Source organism: Talpa europaea (genome assembly GCF_964194135.1).
Source record: "Talpa europaea genome assembly, chromosome: 12".
Taxonomy (NCBI): Eukaryota; Metazoa; Chordata; class Mammalia; order Eulipotyphla; family Talpidae; genus Talpa; species Talpa europaea.
In genome coordinates this window covers 73,909,719-73,930,627 of record NC_140079.1, presented here as the reverse complement: position 1 = coordinate 73,930,627, position 20,909 = coordinate 73,909,719, and the positions used below count along the sequence as shown (strand labels likewise).

General features: G+C 48.8%; 1 protein-coding gene across 3 annotated transcripts; it reads left to right on the top strand.

Moving 5' to 3' along the window:
* Nucleotides 1–1,741: 1,741 nt before the first annotated feature.
* LOC311181347 (beta-glucuronidase-like) lies at nt 1,742–15,315 on the top strand (the record flags this gene model as incomplete). 3 transcript variants are annotated; one of them, XM_084249732.1, is made up of 13 exons in its annotated part: nt 1,742–1,951; nt 3,201–3,386; nt 3,607–3,788; nt 3,938–4,080; nt 4,419–4,606; nt 4,954–5,106; nt 5,330–5,508; nt 5,604–5,750; nt 8,114–8,198; nt 10,376–10,552; nt 12,521–12,656; nt 14,954–15,065; nt 15,166–15,315. In XM_084249732.1, the coding sequence occupies 13 exons, from the start codon at nt 1,742–1,744 to the stop codon at nt 15,203–15,205; spliced, it is 1,938 nt and encodes a 645-aa protein (XP_084105858.1). In that variant the 3' UTR covers nt 15,206–15,315. The 3 variants fall into 3 exon arrangements, with proteins under 3 accessions (XP_084105858.1, XP_084105857.1, XP_084105859.1); XM_084249731.1 differs by having other exon boundaries at nt 14,954–15,296; XM_084249733.1 differs by lacking the exons at nt 1,742–1,951; nt 3,607–3,788; nt 3,938–4,080 and having other exon boundaries at nt 3,320–3,386; nt 14,954–15,296.
* Nucleotides 15,316–20,909: the final 5,594 nt, after the last annotated feature.

The following is a 20,909-nucleotide window of genomic DNA, read 5'->3' as shown; positions in this document are numbered from 1 at the left end:
CTAGTCAAGATAAATGGAATTTCTCTTTGAACCAGACACAAACCCAAGTGATGAATGGGGAGACATGCAGGCCTGCACTGGGCCCAGGTATGTTGACTGAACTAGCTGAGAGAAAACCTTCATTGATGGACTTGGTTTCTCTCTCAGAAGGGCAACTTGAATTTCACTACATTAGACATCCCTGGGAGAGGTTTCTGAGCAAAACTGACCTTAGGGTTTGGGTTTTTTTTACATCTCTTGAAAGGTCCATGCAGGAGGCCAGAATGCAAAAACCCACCAGGAAGCCCACCTGGGAACAGGAATGCAGAAGCCTGCTGCCTAGAGAATTCAGACAGTGAACCTCCACCCCCCACCCCCCCTTACAAATCTTTTCTCAGACAAAGAAACTCCTCCTGCCCAAAAAACTTTTTCCATTGGGCGGGGTCATCATTTTTCAAAAAGGCTGGGCTGGGAGGTGGGTTGCCTACGTGAGGCCTCTACCTTGCCATGCCTCATAACCCTTGGCCAACCCCTGCTGTTGACTGACCCCCCCACAGGGCGGACTCCCTTTTGGCCTTCCTGGAACACGAAGAAGCAAGGAGAGGGGGCTTGTGGTCTCAGTAATCTTATAGCCTGACACTCGCCATCTTGCAACAGAAAACACCCCCAGACTAATACACCGCCCGACGAACCCAGTCTCCCACCTGACCTCTCCTCACCCCGTAAAAGCCTGCCTCCCCCTGACAACGTACGCGGCTTCACTGACCCCCCAACCTTGGGTCCGTAGATCCGCCCGGGGCACAATAAATTTACCCTTCCTTTGAGAAATTTAGCCTGGCTCCCCTTTTCTTTACCGCGCCGAACCTTTCATCTCTGAAAGGAGTGTTTTGTGCATTATTGCTGTGCACGGACTTTTCTGAGGTAACTAAGTTTTCACCTCAGATTTCAGACACCTGTGGTGTTTCACAGTGTATCTCATTACAAGGAAATTTTCTTGAGGTTAGTGGGTAATCTAGGGTCAACATAACCCCGTTTGTGACTATGTTAATCATAGAGAGGAAATGCAATGTAGGAGGGAATGCAATTCAGTGATTAGAGTTTAATCCCACTTATTCCTAATTTTTAGTCTGGGGGTGTTTTCTGTTGCAAGATGGCGAGTGTCCGGTATAAGATAACTGAGACCACAAGCCCCCTCTCCTCGCTTCTTCGTGTTCCAGGAAGGCCAAAAGGGAGTCCGCCCTGTGGGGGGTCAGTCAACAGCAGGGGTTGGCCAAGGGTTATGAGGCGTGGCAAGGTAGAGGCCTCACCTAGGACACGTCCCAGGCCCCCCTCTTTGAAAAATGGGAACCCGGCCCAGTCTCCTGAGACCAGGGTCTGGGGCGGGGAAGGCGGAGGGTGCGCGGGGGTGGGGGTGGGAGTGGGGTCGGGTGGAGAGGGGCGGGAGGGGGGCGCAGGCCCCGGACCTTCCTCCCTTCGGCGCTGGGGCTGAGGGTCGCGCCCCTGCTACTGCTGAGCGACCGTCGGCCGCCTTACCGCGGGCGGGAGGGCGGGCGGGCAGGCAGAGGGCCCGCCCGGGAGCGCGGGACACCAAGGCGCCCAGGCCTGGCTCTGCTTTAAACCGCGCGGCGGGGACGTCAGGCGAGCACGTGACCTGGCCCGGCCCCGCCCCGCCCCGCCCCGCCCCGCCCCGCCCGTCCTCCCCGGCTGCGGCGGCGCCCGGCCAGCCTGCGCCCTGCACGCGCGCGAGCCGCCCGCGGGAACCATGCTGCGGCGGCCGGCGGGGCTCTGGGCCGCGCTCGGGCCCCTGCTGTGGGGCTGCGGGCTGGCGCTGCGGGGCGGCATGCTGTACCCGCGGGAGAGCCCGTCGCGGGAGCGCAAGGACCTCGACGGCCTGTGGCGCTTTCGCGCCGACTTCTCGGACACCCGGCGCCAGGGCTTCGAGCAGCAGTGGTACCGGGCGCCGCTGCGGGAGGTGCGGCCTCCGGGGAGGGGGCGCCGGGCCTGGCGGGGAGCCCCTGGAGGCCGCGGGGCGCGAGCGGGGCGCCTTCCCCAGCGTCCTCGGGGCTGCCGGCCTGGCGGTGGTTAAAGGGAACCGGCGCGGGGCTGGGGTTGGCCGACCGGGAAAGCGGGCGCAGGAAATGGGCGGGGAGCGGGGACCGGCACCCCGGGGAGCGCAGGGCCGCCGCCCCAGCTGCACCCCACCCCCGCGGGGAGACTGAGCCTGGGCTGCGTCTGCGGCCGCGCGCGGCGGGGTGGGAGTGTGTAGCGCTGGACGTTCGGGGCCAGCTCAGCCTGGCAGGGAAGACTTTGGGTTGCGAAGCTCAGCTGTAGGACCGAGCTGGGCACCCAGCCAGCCGGCGGCTCCACTCCAGGTCTGCCCTCTAATTTTGGCCAGTCCACCGAGAAGAGGGCCTGAGGCACATCTGTGAGTCCCTCTGGCCTCTCCCCCTCCCAGATCCCGCGCAGGGTTCACGGGGAAGTGAGGGGCCCGGTTGCGAGGCGTGCCCACTCGTCAGTTTTCTCTGGCCTGTACCCCAGCTCTTGTATGCATAAATAAATCTTTAAAAATAATAATAATAATAATAAAAAGAGCAGCCCCTGCCAGCCTTCCTGAAATCGGCGGCAGCTGATCATCTGGGGGGAGGGCGGTCCACATGTCCCACATTCAGGGGATCATCCCCAGGCTGCTTGGAGGCTCACTGCCTTGCCTTCCACCTGACTGCTTCAAGAGGCCAGAGGTCCAAGAGATTCTCTGAGGGGCTCAGGTACACTCAGTTCTGCCAGGGTGTCCTGAGGCGGTGTCCTGAGGCGGTGTCCCTCGGGTACTGGCTCCAAAAAGCCTGCCCTGACTCCTAAGGTAATCAGTCCCCTGCCACTCCGCATCCCTCTCAAGCTTTTTTCCAAAAAGTGCCCATCACCTGGCCTGTTCACTCTTTTCCTACTAGCACCTAAAACACTTTTGCTTTTGAATGAGTGACTGACAGGTGTGTACTTCTAGGAGTTGTGAGAATTAAACGAACTCCTTAAAAGACATTGATCAGATGCTGGCAGAGAGCCGTCATGGTGGGGTGACCTGGAATCCCAGGGTCTGGGAGAAGTCACCTTGTTCAGCCTTCCTGTAGTCAGGGTTACAGGGGGACTGGTCTCTGGGAAAGCAGCTCCTGGGCCTGAGTCCTAGATGCCTAGGAGATCTGGACCTGATGCTGGCCCTTTGTCCACAGTCTGGCCCCACACTGGATATGCCTGTTCCCTCCAGCTTCAATGACGTGGGCCAAGACAGGTATCTGCGTAGCTTTGTCGGCTGGGTGTGGTACGAACGGGAGGCAACCCTGCCTCAGCGATGGACCCAGGACCTGGACACAAGAGTGGTGCTAAGGATTGGCAGCGCCCACTACCATGCCATTGTGGTCAGTGCAGGGGACAGTGGGCAGGGCTGGTGGGCAGGTGTGGCTGCTGAGCAGGAGGGAGGCTGCCCTGGGTGCCTGACTGCCGGCTGTCACTCCTCTCTGGTGAGGCCACGGGCAGGCCCTCAGCCCCCACATACTGTACTTCTGTGTGAGGGAGTGCCTGAGATGGCCGCGTCCCCTCCACGTGCTCTGGCCTGCTGTTCCCTCCCTGTGTCTGCAGTGGGTGAATGGGGTTCATGTGGCAGAGCACGAGGGGGGCCATCTCCCCTTTGAGGCTGACATCAGCAAGCTGGTCCAGAGTGGGCCCCTGTCCTCCTGCCGCATTACCATCGCCATCAACAACACGCTCACCCCTCATACCCTGCCGCCAGGGACCATCCTCTACAAGAACGATACAGCAAAGTGAGCAGCACCCTGCTTCCCCTCGCCTCTCCCAGTGGTCTTCCCATTAGGGGTAGGGCTGCCTTGGCAAAGGTGAGGCGCAGCAGGCATGAGCTGAGGCTGAAGCACCCAGGGCAATGTCCCAGTTGGCCGTTGTCTTCCCACCCTAGGTATCCTAAAGGTTACTTTGTCCAGAACACACGCTTTGACTTCTTCAATTATGCGGGACTGCATCGGCCTGTGCTCCTCTACACCACACCCACCACTTACATTGATGACATCACCGTCAACACTGATGTGGACCAAGACATTGGTAAGGGCTCTGGGCAGGAGCTGCCCTCAGCCAGATCCAAAGTGGCCTAGTTTCCTGTGAGGAAAGATACCCTGGCAAAAAGGCTTTCCCAGCATTTCTTAACCGTCACAAGGTCCTATGCACCTAAGAAGCTAAATCCAGCCCATCTGGATATACCCGTATTTTGTGAGGAAATGAGATCTGATGACAGATGGAGCGTGCTTACCTTAATCACATAACTCAGGATGAATAGCTCAGGAGTCACAAGACTCCATGCCCCTTCCCTGCTGTGCTGCAGCTCTCATCTGTACACCTCAGGTCACTTTCCTCTCTCGTCTGATCTCTTTTGTCTCCTGCAGCGTTAGTGAACTACCAGATTTCTGTCCAGGGCAGTGAACATTTCCAACTAGAAGTGTGTCTTCTGGATGAGGAAGGCAAAGCCGTGGCCCAGGGGACGGGAGGACGGGGCCAGCTGCAGGTGCCAAGTGCCCACCTCTGGTGGCCATACCTGATGCATGAGCACCCTGCCTACCTGTACTCATTGGAGGTAATGGTGGTTAGTTCTGGGGCTGCTCGAGGCCCTCTGCCCCCAGCCAGAGGGCATTAGACAGGGGCATTAGACAGGAGCACAGGCAGGCATCATCCTCTGAGCTTCCTAGTCCATTGAACTGATGTGTTCCCGGCCTGATTTTTCTCAGCCCTTGGTGGAGAGGCCCAGTTTTGAAGAGCGTGGCCAGAGGTCAGGGTGGGCAAAAGGCAGAAGCCTGTGATTTTTGCATCTCCCTCTTGCAGTGGGTGGGCTGCTGTGGTTTATGAGGGGCCTTCCTGCTGCAGGGTGGATAGGTGTGGGGCCCCAGCCAGGGATGCCTCCCACCTGGTGCTTGGTGTTCCTAGGTGAAGCTGACAGCACAGACGGCCGCTGGGCCTGTGTCTGACTTCTACACTCTCCCTGTGGGGATTCGCACTGTGGCTGTCACAGAGAGCCAGTTCCTCATCAATGGAAAGCCCTTCTATTTCCATGGGGTCAACAAGCATGAGGATGCAGACGTGAGTTGGGGCTGCTGGGTCCCTTGGGGGCGCTTTCTCATTTTCATCTTCCCCATGCCCCCTGAAACAGTTGAGGGTAGAGTAGAGCAGTTAAACAAATTGTCTGCTAGGGCCTGTACTTGGGCTGGTAGAAGTCTAATGGGGAGACTTGAGAGGTCTGACTCTAGAAGTGCATCTCCGAGGGGGACGGGGGTGGGGGCCACTTTGCTCTGCTGCCTCCTAGATCCGAGGGAAGGGCTTTGACTGGCCACTGCTGATGAAGGACTTCAACCTGCTGCGCTGGCTTGGGGCCAACGCCTTCCGCACCAGCCACTACCCCTACGCGGAGGAGGTGATGCAGCTCTGCGACCGCTATGGGATTGTGGTCATTGACGAGAGCCCTGGTGTGGGCATTGTGCTGCTGTGAGTGCCCAATGCCCATAGTGCCCAGCCTGCACTGCTTGGCGGGTCCTGATGGATTCCTCTTTCCTCCCTCTGTCTTTCCCCCTGCCCTGCAGCCAGAGCTACAGCAACGTGTCCCTGCAGCACTTCCTGGTGGTGATGGAGGAGCTGGTGCGCAGGGACAAGAATCACCCAGCCGTTGTGATGTGGTCAGTGGCCAATGAGCCCACTTCCAACCTGCCACCTGCTGGTGAATACTTCAAGTGAGTGTCCCTCCCTCCCCCAGAGTGGGTCAGGAATGGGACCTCAGCCCTCCAGCTTGGGTAGTCCTTGGCTGGGAGTGTGGAGGTCAGTCCTGGGGTGGGCCTGTGTTGTGGTCACCATCCTTCCCAGCCCAGACTCAAGGGGGCACCATACCTGGTGAGTTTAGGGGACAGAACACCTCCTTAACCAAACTGATACCAATCAGCCAGCGCCGGTGTCTCCCCTTCATACCTGAAATGAAATCCAGAATTAACCTAAGCTTTTTATACCAACTTCAAATTTTTAACAAATCATGATTGGCCTGAGATATAAAGGAAAGTCATTTCACACGAATGCATAGGCCTGACTCTAGAAGGCCCAGCGAAGGGTCAGACCTGCAGCTAGAAGTGGACTCGCCCTGAGAGCACATCCCAAGAGCTGATGGGGGACTGCACCTTGGCTTGCATGGGCGCCCTTTCCTCCCGTGCTGTGCATTCCTGTGCACATTTCTAAACTGAACGCCTCTAGATGAAGCTGCAAACAAAACCAAGTATGAGTTTCCCTCACTTTTTATGATTTCACCATTCCTGAGAGATTTCGCTTGTGTTAAAACTGTAAAAAACCACTGGTGCTTCAGGTTTGGGTTACACTTTATAAAATCAGCTAATTGTGGCACATAAACAGCTTTTTCAATGGCATGCATACGTTGTTCTAAAGTTTTCGACGTTGTTGTTGGACAGGACCAGGCTGTCTAGAGTTCATGGTCCCATTCACTAAATGCCAGTACCACCCCCTCCCTCTGCCCCCCAGGGAACAGCACGGCAACACTACTTAAAAAGAGGGGGCGTCTCCCCATATTGGACAGGACCAGGCTGTCTAAAGTTCATGGTCCCATTCACTAAATGCCAGTACTGCCCCCTCCCTCTGCCCCCCAGGGAACAGCACGGCAACACTACTTGAAAAGAGGGGGCGTCTCCTCATATTGGACAGGACCAGGCTGTCTAAAGTTCATGATCCCATTCACTAAATGCCAGTACTGCCCCCTCCTTATGCCTCCCAGGGAACAGCACTGCAACACTACTTAAAAAGAGGGGCGTCTCCCCATATGAGGAGGTTTACTATTTCAGAGGGAGGCTGGCCACCTGGGGTGTTCCTTGGCTCCCTCTCTCACAATTGGACAGTAGTAAGGAGGCCTGAAGAGGGGAATTATTTCACATACTGTAGAGTCGGGAGATGCCATGGAAATGCCTCCTGGGTCATACAGCACATCCCAGTTTGTGGAGTGCTTTGAGCTGAGCCATTTCTGTTAAATACAGAAAGCTCTGAGGAGTGCCCCCCCGCAACAACCCCGCAAAGACCAGCTCCCAGTACAACCCCAAAGCCTGTGGGGTGGGAATATGGAACTGGGGCTGGTGGACAGAATTTCTGCTGTGAGGGCGTAAGGAGTACAGGTTCAGGAATTGATGCCTGGGATTTCAGATGAGCTTTGGGGGGAAAGAGAGGGAGATGCATGATTTTTAGGGCGGCAGGGATGGGGCAGGGTATGGCTAGAGCTGCCCAGACTGGAGATGCTCAGCTGGGTATGGGAGCTTCAGCTGACCAGCAGGTTGTTTGAGAGTATGGGTTTGGGGCTTGAGGGTGAGGGTCACTGGTCTGATATGTAGAAACCACAGACTTCGACGAGAAGAGATGGTGAGAGTGTGTGAAGGGGGAGAAAAGGTGCTGTGAGGAAAGTGAAGGGAATGACCCAGTGATTGCTAGGAAGGCCTGCCCACAGACTGGTCCCGCTGTCAAAAGCCTCTTTTCACCTGCCCTCCTTGGTTAGCACCATTCAGGATAAATGCCATTTCTTCAGAGTCTGTCGCTGACTCTCTTGTCTCAATTATATGCTGATATAGAGCCTGTGTTCACCCCTTATAATCCTCCTGTCTCCTCTCACTGCAGTTAGTAACATTTACCCATGAAGCTCTGTATGTAGCTGTTCATGTCTCTAGCGAGTGTCTGGTACAGGGCACATTCCCTAACTATTCGTTAAATTAATATTCCATCCTCATTCACACCCCATCCATTCCTGTTTTCAAGTTTTTTCAGAGCTTCCAAGCCTAGTTTTTGGCACTGCCTAGGACCTCATCCCTGGGTCTTCTGGCCCCTGCATGGTGACCTCTCCCCTGGGGGTAGGACTTTGGGAGGGAGAAAGAATGACATCAGGGGACATGCCCTAAGGACTAGAGGAACATGGTTACTTCCCTGAAATGCACTTCGAGGTAGGGCAGAGATCAGTGTCTTTGTCCTGGTGGCGATGGGGGAAGGGAGGAGGTGAGCTGGGTATCTGAGAGGCCTGCCTGGACTGATGGCACCTGTGTCTTCTGCCCTCCGTGGACAGGACGCTGATTGCCCATACCAAAGCCTTGGACCCCTCCCGGCCTGTGACATTTGTGACCAACTCCAACTATGAAGCAGACCTGGGGGTGAGCCTGGGGGTCTCCGTACCACTTCTGTCTGACCTCTAGTCCTGCCCTGATGCTTGCTCAAATGAACTGCTGGGAAGAACTCTCTATCCACTGGGCACCATGGCTTCCTAAATCTGAGGAGGCTGGGAAGGGAAAGATTTAATTCATTCTGAGTTCAGACTCAAATTTTTATGCACTTCAGTTTAACATCCTCATAAAATGGCAGCAGTTTAAGGGAGCTCATAGGTGCCTTGGTCCAGTGTTCCTTAAACCTGGCTGATTCTCACAATCACTAAGGGAAACTTTTTGAAAGTACAGCTCTCTGGATTCTGACTTAGTAAATTTAGGGTGGGAACATAAGTTTTTAAAAAAGCTTTAGTGATTCTACCAGGAAGTGGCTTTGGGAACCATTGACAGAGCCAGCGTCCGCTGTTGAGAATGGAAGGGACAGGCTCACCCAGCCGGCTGGACCACAGAGCCTCTCTCACTGTTCTGGCCACAACAGCTCCTGGAAACGATCCAGTGGCACTGAAGCTTTAAGTGACAGGAAATAAAAAATGCTTCTTTGCTAGAGACTTGAAGGCCAGGGCTTCAAAGGAAAGTGCTACAGAAAGAGAAATTATCCAAGGGAAGGATGGATGAGAAAACACTGCGTACAAATGTAAATTGTGAACACTCATTTTAGCCTGAAAGAAGAAAAGAATTTGTATCTTCTTGCCATTTCTCAAGAATGCCCCTTCAAAGAACCATTAAGGCTGTGCTTAAGCACTAGTGTGGCACAAGGCTGACCTCAATATTCTTGGAAACTGACTGTTTTAGTCTTCTTGTGTGGTCAGAGAAGCCTTTGTGTGGGCACCTGCCTGGCTTCTTGAGAAGGTTGCAGATTTACCTGGTGGGATGTGAACAGTATGTCCACCCAGAGGCACCTTCCCAACTTCTGCCTGCACATTCCTGCCACAATTTGGGCTGTGTTCACTTGGGAAAGACAGAATATATCAGACCCAGTGCAGGTTTTGGAGACACATTTGTTCAAGTAGCATTAGATACTAGCTGGGCTGTCCAGTCTCTGCTACTCAGACATGAGCTCTGCATCTTGTAGACTCACAGTCCTGCTCCTTCATCTCAGCTGTCCTCTCAGGAAGGAATTTTCCAGCCAGTTTCTGGCCTACAGCACCAGCTCATGGGTGGCGTGTTGGACCAAGATTCTCTGGAAGGAGAAAAACTGCATATGTCCCTCAGTTAGGAAGAGTTCTTCAGGGCAAAGTGAGGGGAGATCAGTGGAGGAGCATTGCCCAGGGGGGAATAAAATCCAATCCGGATAGGCCCCGGGCGTCCACTGAGGTTAGCTCATTGGGCGTCTGTGCTGCCTGTCAGCTCACAGGGCCCAGCTGCAGCCAGGGGAATGTCAGCCCGCAATTAACAGACTTTCTCCATTCAGGTCACTTCTTGACAGCATCTCCTGCACTTTTGAACATCTGAATCGGGCCTCCCAGGTGGCGCAGTGGTTGAGCGCTGGGTTGCGAAGCTGCCCGCGGCGTCTGCGGCGCCGGTTCCATCCCCGGCTGCTCCCCGGCCACCAGAGGAGAGTCCCACATGGCGCGCGGACCTCTCCTGCCGCCCGCTGCTCCCCTCAGCGGTGTGCTTCGGTCCTTCTGCCTGCTCTGCTCCCCGCTCTGGCTCTGGTGAATTCTCCCACCCTCCCGGCTTCTGACTGTACCCAGTGCATGTATAAACCAAACAAACAAACAAACAAACAAATGGATAAATAAATAAGACATGCCTCTAGAAAAAAAATTAAAAAAAAAAAAAAAAAAAAAAAAATAAAAATAAATGAACATCTGAATCATTTCCCGCATCTCCCACGTTGTATTCCAGAACAGCCCCACGAATGCGAGTCCTGACTATTCTACAATCTTCTGGTTTATTTTTTTTTAAAGATTGATTTATTTATACATATAAGAGCTGGGGTACAGGCCAGAAGTGTGGGAGGTGAGAGGATTCACCAAACAGAGTGGGGAGCAGCAGGCGAGACAGAGATCTGCTGAGCCAGTGGGTATCTCCCTGGCCAGCTGGGGGTCGAACTTTTGCTGCAAAGGTTGCGGACAGCTTCGTAGGTTGCGTCTTAACCCCTTGCGCCACCAGGGAGGCCATATACTCTTCTGCTTTTTGAACAAACCTTACCACTCTCGTCCCAGGCACCGTATGTGGACGTCATCTGTGTGAACAGTTACTACTCCTGGTATCGTGACTGTGGGCACCTAGAGGTGATTCAGCCGCAACTGACAGCCCAGTTTGAGAACTGGTATAAGACCTATCAGAAGCCAATCATTCAGAGCGAGTATGGGGCAGACGCCATTGCAGGATTTCACCACGTAAGGAGTGAACAGCCTGTTTTTCATCCTTGGACAGTGATGTTACTCATCGGCCTGAGCTAGAAATGGCCTTCCCCATCCCTCTTGTATTGATCACGGCCTGCCCTTGCACTTGAAACTGCCCGCGACTCAGGCCCCTGCCCTTCTTGAGTGGTCCCCAGAGCAGTCTCCCACTAGCTGCTTACATGGTCTTCTAGCCAGTCTAAACCCAGGGAGTTTTGTCATTGCTTCTCCTGGCTATGAGGGCAGTTGCTCTCCTTTGCTCTCACTCCTTTCCTAGATTCTTGCCCTCTGCCTTCACTCCTGGACAATGTACTCTTCACGCTGCTCATTGGCTCTTCCTACTCTGGTTTGGGCTGTTCTGCCCAGAACCCACTATAGTCATCAACTAAATGGACTCTTATTCTGTGTTCATGTCCCTGTTCAGTTTACCTCACTTGCTGCAGGTGGAGTAAACTCCTCTGCTCGGTGTCCATCGCAGCATTTCTTACTGGGGACTTTGACGTCTTGGCTTCCCTTAATCACACCAAGGGCTTCACGCAAGAGACTGAAGCCTATTAGTTATTGTTGCTCCCCAAGCACACAGCAGGCACTAAATATTTGTATTGGAAATGGGTGAAATCTTGGAGCAAGGTTTAATTACTAGCTTTTTCCTCACTGCTTTGTTCATTTCCTCACCAAAGATATGCTGCTTTGTCGTGCGGATTTTGTCGTGCGGATTCTTGAAGCACAGCCTCTTATCCCACTCCAACCACTTCACACCTGTCACAACTACTGGGATTCCCAGTGGACACACTTAATATGCTTATCCTTGGTATGCTGAGTAGGTACCCTTTTCTGTAAACAGGTAAAAAGGGGGAAATATGAAGACAATATAGATGCAAAATTATTCTCCCTCTTTGAAAAGGTAACCAACTGAGTTTTTCAGAAATGCTGAGTCCTGGTCCGTCATAGAACCTTTGGAAGGGATGAAAATATTCCGTATAAGCCCATTTCTGAGTTATTGCAGGTTCTGTTCCACATCACCGCCATAAAATGAATTTTGCAATGAAGTGGCTCACGTGAATGTTTCAGTTTCCCAGTGTATACGAAAGTTATGTTTACACTATACTGTAGTCTATTGAATATGTAATAGCATTGCCTAAATATATATACACCTTAATTTTAAAAAGTACTTTATTGCTAAAAAATATTGTCATCTGAACTTTCAGCAAATTGTGAGCTTTTTGCTATAAATCTTCAATTTGTAAAAATCAAATCTATGTACAGCTCAACAAAGTAAAGCACAATAAAATGAGGTATGCCTATATCCACAATGGTAGGCACTAGCCACATGTGGATATTGGGGACTGGAAATGTTACAGGTTAGTAAGCCTGTGACTGACTTGATTAAGTTTAATTTAGTTTTAAGTTGAAATAGCCACTTGTGGCTAGGATTAGATCAAGCAGGCTCACTTCCATTAAAACAAAGGAAATCTATATCTTGCCCTGCAGTCAAATTCACCTTTAGAAATAGAATATATTTTCAGTGCATCCTATTATATAGCATTTCAGTCCTTATTGTTGGAAAAGAAAGCCAAAGCCAACAGGTTTTGTCCTCTCCTAAAATGGCTGAACTACTACATCTGCTTAAACATCTCCGACTTAAGCCCAAAGATGCAATTTTGTTTCCAGTGTAGTTCAATTTTAAGACTGGTCTAGTGAGGAGAGATGAAAAGTAAAGCAAATATCAAATTATGTTGATAAACAAGGCAGTTACTAATTCAGTTTTTTTTTTAAAAGCTTTTTTGCTTTAGACTACATCATATCCTGGCTGTGTGTTTGTACAAGCACCAACAAGTCCCACATTTACTGCTGCCCACCGAGGACAGATATTTTGGTCATCATCATGTGGATCTTTTATTTTTATCTAACCTTTACAATTCTGACAGTTGCGACTATTAACTCTCTCTTTGCCTTGAATTCCAGGATCCATCTCTGATGTTCAGTGAAGAGTATCAGAAAAATGTGCTACAACAGTATCATTTGGTTCTGGATCAAAAGCGTAAAGAATATGTGGTTGGAGAGCTCATCTGGAATTTTGCTGATTTTATGACTGAACAGTGTAAGTAGCAGTGGTTTTTGAAATCTAACATTACTGATATTTGATATTTTAAGATTGGCTTTTCAGTTCTGGAGATTTGCTTGTAAGAATACTGGATATAAGATGGGGGTGGGAGGTGGGAAGTTGATTCAATCAATGCTACCTAATTTCTTACAATGAATTGAATTTAGCAAACAACAATTGAAACTGCCTGCTTCCTGGGTTGTTTTCCTTTATTTTTTTTGGTGTAGAAGAACTGGGGTGTAGGCCAGGGGTGTGGGGGTGGGGTGAGAGGACTCACCAGAGACAGAGTGGGGAGCTGAACAGGCAGATTTTACTGAAATTCACTGCTGAGGGGAGCAGCGGGTGAGACAGGAGAGGTCTGCTGCACCTTATATATGTCAGCTCCCTGGCCAGGTATCAAACTCAGGTCGTAGCGGTGATAGTGCTGAGACTTAACCCCTAGGCCACCAGGGAGGCCCTATTTTATGGTTTAAAAATAAATGGGAGAGACTGTCTTGAGGCAAAAATGGCTAACTTGCCTTTGTCTGTTTCATCACAGTATGAGGAAAAAGTGGACTTCGTATTGGGTTATTTGTGGGATGTATTCGTTATTCCAGAAGAGGATACAAAGCATGAGAAACATAGTCTTTTAATATTATTCACTTGCAAAAGGCAGATTCACTAAAGACAGTTAAGTTTCAAAGTGTTTTGAACGTATGTTTCAAAGTCTTCAAAGTGAATATGACCTGCAGTCTTTCTCAAGCTGAGATAGATGAGGCTCCTTCAGTTCCAAATGAAATATTTCCCCTTTGCCCCTGCACCTCTAGATTACTAGAGTTTTGATATACCATGAATTTAGGATAGCAACTTGGGAAGGATTTGGTAGTTAGTGGGAATTACATTACAAAGACAGGTTTAATTAAAAACTAGAATGGAAAGAGGTAAAGAGAAAAGAATGAGAACATGAGCTTTTACTCTGCTAGGCAATTTAGATTAAAGGTGTCTGGATTCTGAAATTCACCCTGATATTTGTGAATAGGTACTGGCTTTGTGTAATAAGAAATTAGCTGTGTGACCTTGAACAAATCACCTACCCTTTTCCTAAGTCTGTGAAGCGGGGATGGCTGTTGCTTATCACTTTGCAGGTTGAAGTAGGGATTCTTTTTTTTTTTTTTTAAGATTTATTTATTTATACAAGAACTGGGGTACAGGCCAGAGGCACAGGAGGGTGAGAGGATTCACCAGAGACAGAGTGAGGAACAGAATAGGCAGACTGAGGGGAGCAGCGGGTGAGACAGGAGAGGTCTGCCACGCCATATGGGTATCTCCCTGGCCGATGAGGAATCGAACCTGCGCTGCAGGGGCTGCATGGACCTCTCCACAGCGCTGCGCTCAACCAGCTGCTCCACCAGGGAGGCCCTGAGGTAGGGATTCTAACAAATGAAGTGGTTGTCCTAGGGACTGGCATTTATTTATTGTGGAAAAAATTACCATTGTCAGGGCCTCCCTGGTGGCGCAAGGGATTAAGCTCAGCACTGTGAAGCTGTCCGCAGCCTCTGCAGCACAAGTTCAATCCCCGGCCAGCCAGGGAGCTACCCACAAGGTGCAGCAGACCTCTCCGTCTTGCCTGCTGTTCCCCTCAGCAGTATTTTAAGTCAATCTCCCTCTTCTGCTCCCCACTCTGTCTCTGGTGAATCCTCTCATCCTCTGCACCTCTGGCTGGTACCCCAGTTCTTATATGCATAAATAAATCTTAAAAAACAAAATTATCATTGCCTTGAACTTCTTGGTAGAAAAGATCTGCTTTCCATGAGCAGCATTCATGGTTTCTCTAGGGGGAGAGAGAATGTACTCTGAGAGCAGCCCTCACAGCCTTGCCAGCTTTGCTCACTCCTGGCTGCAGCGTCTGGCAGACCAGGCAGCAGTGGTGGGGACCCTGCTGGGACTCTACCAGGAGGGCTTTGAAATCTATCAGTAGATCTCACTGGGCACCTATGACTGGAGGGACTCTAGTTTCCAACAAGAGGGTCGTCTCTTCAGAAAGATGAAGCCTTTCCAGGGTCACTATGTTTTAAACCTTATTTTACAAGTAAAAGTTTTGGACTTTTTTTCCTCTACCATTCAAAAAATGTACACACTGGGGAGCTGAGGTGTTCTGGGGAGTGATAGTATTTTAACCCATTAAGTGCTCACTTCATACACCCAAGTAAGCCTCAACTGTATAAGACATTTCTATTTAGTGCCCAGCTTGGCTCCAGGTTGGTTCCAATATGGCCCACCAGAAGTCATCTGAAACACTTTTGCCTTGTTTCTAGCACCAGTAAGAGCATTGGGGAATAAAGAGGGAATCTTCACTCGTCAGAGACAACCGAAAAGTGCAGCATTCCTTTTGCGAGAGAGATACTGGAAACTTGCCAATGAAACCAGGTACCACCAGTCAGCTGCCAAGTCACGGTGTTTGGAAAACAACCCGTTTACATTTAATTTTTTTTATTTCTTTATTTTTTTTAACCCATTTACATTTTAGAGCAAAAACCATCTCTCTACTGGATAGAGACTACACCTGACCCTTCCCAAGTAAGGGGTGATTCCATAGCAAACAAAGCAAGTGCTTCCTGGATTGTGTGTGGCAGACCAGAAAGTTTCTGGTCTGGACTTTGTAATCTTCTGGCAGAACAGTAACACTGAGGTGAAAATAATAGCATTTGTAGTATGGAAATAAAGAGTTGATTTAAAAGTGACCATCCATTGATTGATCGGTATTCTTGAAAAGTATGTGTGATTATTTTTGTATTGACTGTTTTCATAGCCTTACCTGCACAAGGACTCGCCAAACATGTTTCAATACTCACATCACACGCAGAGTTGCTGCTCACAGACCATGTGCACCCAGAGGAGTAGCTCCACAGATCTAGGGCCATCATGGTCACGTCCAAACCAGGCCAACCTTTTCTGAGTAAAAGACAACTGCTGTTAAACTCCACAGATGAGCAGAAGTCAGGACAAATTTAAAGAAAGTGATACCTGATACTGTGCCAGAATAGTCAGCAGGGTCTTTGTATCAATTTCCACATAGCTGACAAATAAGTAGTAACAATGGCACAGCGGTTGAGCGCTGGGTTGCAAAGCTGCCTGCAGCCTCTGCAGCACCGGTTCAATCCCCGGCTGCTCCCTGGCCACCGGAGGAGGGTCCCACATGGCACACAGACCTCTCCTGCTGCCCACTGCTCCCCTCAGCAGTGTACTTCGGTTGTTCTGCCTGCTCTGCTCCCCGCTCTGGCTCTGGTGAATTCTGTCACCCTCCCACACTTCTGACTGTACCCAGTGCTTGTATAAATAAATAAGTAAAAATAAATCTTTTAAAAAAAAAAAAAGAGTGAAGGAGTGTGGGCCTCCGCGGTGGCACAGCTGTTGAGTGCTGAGTTGGGAAGCTGCCCGCAGCATCTGCAGCGCCGGTTCAATCCCCGGCTGCTCCCCAGCCACCGAAGGAGGGTCCCACATGGCGCGCAGACCTCTCCTGCCACCCCCTGCTCCCCTCAGCAGTGTACTTCGGTCCTTCTGCCTGCTCAGCTCCCCACTCTGGCTCTGGTGAATTCTTTCACCCTCCCACTCTTCTGACTGTACCCAGTGCTTGTGTAAATAAATAAACAAACAAATAAATAAATAAATCTTTAAAAAAAAAAAAAGAGTGAAGGAGTGTCTGCATTGTAAGGGATCTTAGAGGTTACATTCCTCTAGGACTCTGTTCCAACTATAGCTAAAGACTAGTCTTGACAGGAATGAACAGGTGAGCAGAAAGCCCACTGGCCCTGTCACAGCTGACTCCATTCAACTTGATACCTCTTTAAGCTGTCCTGGCAGACAAGTGCTTCAGGCCTTTGCACCTGAGCTCTGCTCCCAAAGGATGGTCTTTTCTTACAGAATCTTTCATCTTCAACGGCTCCATTGAAGTAACTGAGCTACATGATTCCCAAGACCTCAGTATTCATTAATCCTGATTTAAGGCTGAATGCTTTGGAAAAATATTTCTTTTGGTGTCCACTCAAATGGAAGACCATGGACCAATAGATTTTCACATAGAACTTGATTCATTTCACTTGTGGTTGATACCATGTGTACACATGCCTTTTACGCTTCCTCTCCAAAATCCATGAACTGATAATTTTACCTAATTTTATTGGGCATTTTTTTGACCAAATAAAAACGTACTCAATTCAAATAGTCGATTAAGATTTCTAGTGGTTCCGTATTTTTTTTGTTACCACTAAACTTTTTTTTTTTTTTTAAATTTTTTTTTTTTTTTTTAATAGAGGCATGCTTTATTTATTTATTTATTTGTTTGTTTTGTTTATACATGCACTGGGTACAGTCAGAAGCGCGGGAGGGTGAGAGAATTCACCAGAGCCAGAGCGGGGAGCAGAGCAGGCAGAAGGACTGAAGTACACTGCTGAGGGGAGCAGCGGGCGGCAGGAGAGGTCTGCGCGCCATGTGGGACCCTCCTGTGGTGGCCGGGGAGCAGCTGGGGATCGAACCAGCGCTGCAGAGGCCGCGGGCAGCTTCGCAACCCAGCGCTCAACCGCTGCGCCACCGGGGAGGCCCTGTTACCACTAAACTTTAAGAGACGGTTCAAGGTTCTCAAATTAAGTTCTGTGTTGCAGTTTAATGTCAAGGAATAATACTGAAAAGTCTTTACTTGACAAAGAAAATACAATGTTTTAAAACTTAGGGATAAGTTTCATTTCTTAAATCTTAAGGTTCTAGCACAGAAAACATTTTTTGTTCTATGCAATTAAATATTTCGAATGGATTCTGACCCAGTGCTTGTATAAATAAATAAATAAAGGAATACCATAAAAATTCTGCGTTTATATAGTTTTTAGAAAGAGTAGTGACAACATTTGCTGAATTTCATCTTCAGATAGTTCTGCCTATAGTATTACTCCCAATTAGGCAAACTGAGCAGCATTTTTTTTTTTTAATAGAGGCATGCTTTATTTATTTGTTTGCTGGTTTGTTTGTTTTGTTTTTGTTTATACATGGCACTGAGTACAGTCAGAAGCGCGGGAGGGTGAGAGAATTCACCAGAGCCAGAGCGGGGAGCCGAGCAGGCAGAAGGACCAAAGTACACTGCTGAGGGGAGCAGCGGGCGGCAGGAGAGGTCTGCGTGCCATGTGGGACCCTCCTCCGGTGGCCGGGGAGCAGCCGGGAATCGAACCGGCACCGCAGAGGACGCGGGCAGCTTCGCAACCCAGCGCTCAACCGCTGCGCCACCAAAGTTTACAAAGTCAATGTTTCACCCTAAAACAAACTAAACATTCACTTAGTTAGTGCAGAAAGAAACATGGAAAACACTACAGAGCTACCCAAAGAGAAATCCTACTCTGGAGCAAATGGGCTTACACTGGTTATTTCAAAGTGATAACTGTCTGGTTGACTGGCACCAATATCATGGAAAAATATCTGCATGAAATTTAAATTGTAAGAGACTTTTCTTAAAAATGCCATTAATATTTCCAACTTTTCTCCAAAGAAATCTCATTTTCCCATCTTTAGTGTTCTGAAGGCCTTGGACTTGAAGGTCTGGTCACGTGACTCATTCTGTAAGGTTATAATTGATCCAGTTTTATGACTAGGCACAAGCTTGACTTGAATGTCCAAATTTAGTTTCTTCCTTTCAGAGGAAGGAGATGAAAGAGAACCAACCACCCCATTATTTTTGCCGTCAATGCTGGACCCACAGCTGTCAGTACTTTGCACAAGATGCTCTGTATGGACTTACTATTTTCACTATTTCTTCAGTCAGTGTTGAGCTGACAATTCTTCATTGCTACACTTCACCTACACTGTACAGTTACGTTCTGCAGGGATGGATCCAATATTTCTACCTTTATTTACAAATATCACATAAGTGGGTTCTAGTTGAATCTACATATTTAAATCCATTGGCTAAAAACATATTACATATTGTAAACATGGCAATATTTAATACAGTATCTATTCTGAAATATTTTCATGTCATGATCACATTTGTTATACCTGAAATTTAATTTATACACATTAGAGAATTATTAACAATGGTTGCTTACTTTACAATTGAGGGCAGGGGGCTGGGCTACATTTTATTATTTCAGAAACATCCTCAAAGTAAAGTTAAAGCTTGTCTTTGATTGGCTCGGTGTATCCTCTTTATCTTTTTTGTATCCATATTTAAAATGAAGATTGACAGAGAAAATAGCTAGGGCCCCTTCTAATTTACAGGATTTTAAAAATCAGTTTAAGATACTTAGGATAAGTGTCTGTTTTGAATTAAAAAAAAAAAACTGCTGCAAAATAAACTTAATGGAAAAGGGACTTCAGACTGTCAGTTAAGATTTTGTCAGGTTGTCAGTCCTGCTTGGGCTGCAGTTGCCGTTTCCAGGCCTCGTTCAAATAACTGGTCGTTTGTAGTTGATTAGAAGAATGAAGTTCAGCACGCATGTGATGACACAGATGATGCAAAATTCCTTCAGCACAAAGTACAAAATGTAGGCCAGGTACAAAGAGCCTACTACAGACACAATGGAGGACGTCATGAGGATTAAAGCTGCAACTGCACTTGCTGTCATGCCCACAAGAGAAAGAGACACTTGGCTCAATCAGACCTTGACAGTGGAGAGAAAGTGTCTGAGTTGAAAGTAACATTTTGATTTGCTGCAGTGCTGGAATACCAATCTTATTGTAAAACACTATGCAATGTGAGAACAACTTGTCTCTTTTGTTAGGGTTATGCAGGTTGGCTCTGCAGACAGGATACCAATTTTATAACTCCAATGTTTCTAACTTGTCAAAATTCTAGGAAGTATTACTTTAGTTAAAACATGCAAAGAAAATATGCAATCTTGTAATCACTTTGCACTGGAGCTGCTTTGTAAAACTGGTAGCCCTACCTTTCCTAACGAATAAAGGAATCTGAGGACCAAAACCTCTATTGAGCAGAGAACATCTGGTGAGACCCTCTCCTGTCTTTTCAAGTTCCCTGTAGGGTAAGGAAAAATGTCAGGCTTTTCTGCCCTCCCGCCATCAGGATAGATGATGGATCCTTGAGGTTGAATGCATGCCTGATGGCGGGCACCTGGAGTAGGGTGTGGACATAGGTAGATGGGATTCACCTGGGCTAAGACTGTGCTTTTAAGGGCGGCATCATGGAGACGCCAGAAGCAGCAGAAGCTGAGAAGCCGCAGCAGAAGCCGAAAGAGAAGCCGAGAAAGCAGCAGCAGAAGCCGAAGAGAAGCAAAGATCACCAGACAGCCCAGATAGAGTGAGGATTTGCTGGGGGCTGGGAGGCCTGCCAGCCTCCCGGCCCCCCCAGCACCCCTGCCTGCCACGTACCCGCTGAACCCTAATGAAAACCTGCAAAACCACTGAGGACTCTGATTCCTCCTTTACCCGGTCTGCATGGGATCCTAGAAAACCTGCTCAGTGGTCCTTCCAGCCCTTACATTCCCTATCTGTGAAATATAAAATTTGTTTTCCCATGTTTAGATCAAATTGATCAAAAGTCACAATGGGAGATGATAACACCAACAAGCTGGTGAAGGGAAAAAAACCATGATACACATTTCAGAAAAGTCTCACCCTGGAGGATACGGGAAACATTTGACCAGTTGGCTACATGTGGATCAAACCAGATCGAGAAAGAAGGCAGTTACATCTGCTAAGTGGGAATTTCCAGACAAAAACCTGCCCGAATTCTTGACTGACATCTTCACATGTATTGGTTTATAATTTCCTGTAGCCAACACACACATTTACTTTCAAGGAGGAGAAGACAGCAGAGTACATATTAAACAACCCTCCTACTTAACAACTACGTATAAGGGTAACAAACAGGAAGAAATAAGAATAGGTGGTAGGGGCTTTGAAGAGGTTAATTAAGGAGCTGAAATCTCTGCTTGAATGAGAAGCTGCCTGTGAGCTGCAGCCTAGCCTAGTCTTCAAAACAATTAAGATATCGTTGGATTATTTAAGCCAATCTTAAGTGATTTACAGGAATCAGCCACACAGAAGCATTTATGTAATGTCTGTGGCTGATTTCTCACAAAAATGGCAGAGTTGAGTAGCTGTGACAGAGAGCTAAGCCTAGGTTATTTGCTGTCTTGTCCTTTACTAAAAAAAAAAATTGCAGATCACCTATGCTAAATATCTTTAAACAAGACCAATAAATGGAAAACAAAGTAAAAGTCTCACCCTTAGTCACCACGCATCTTTTTCTATGCATTGTATGTGTGTGTG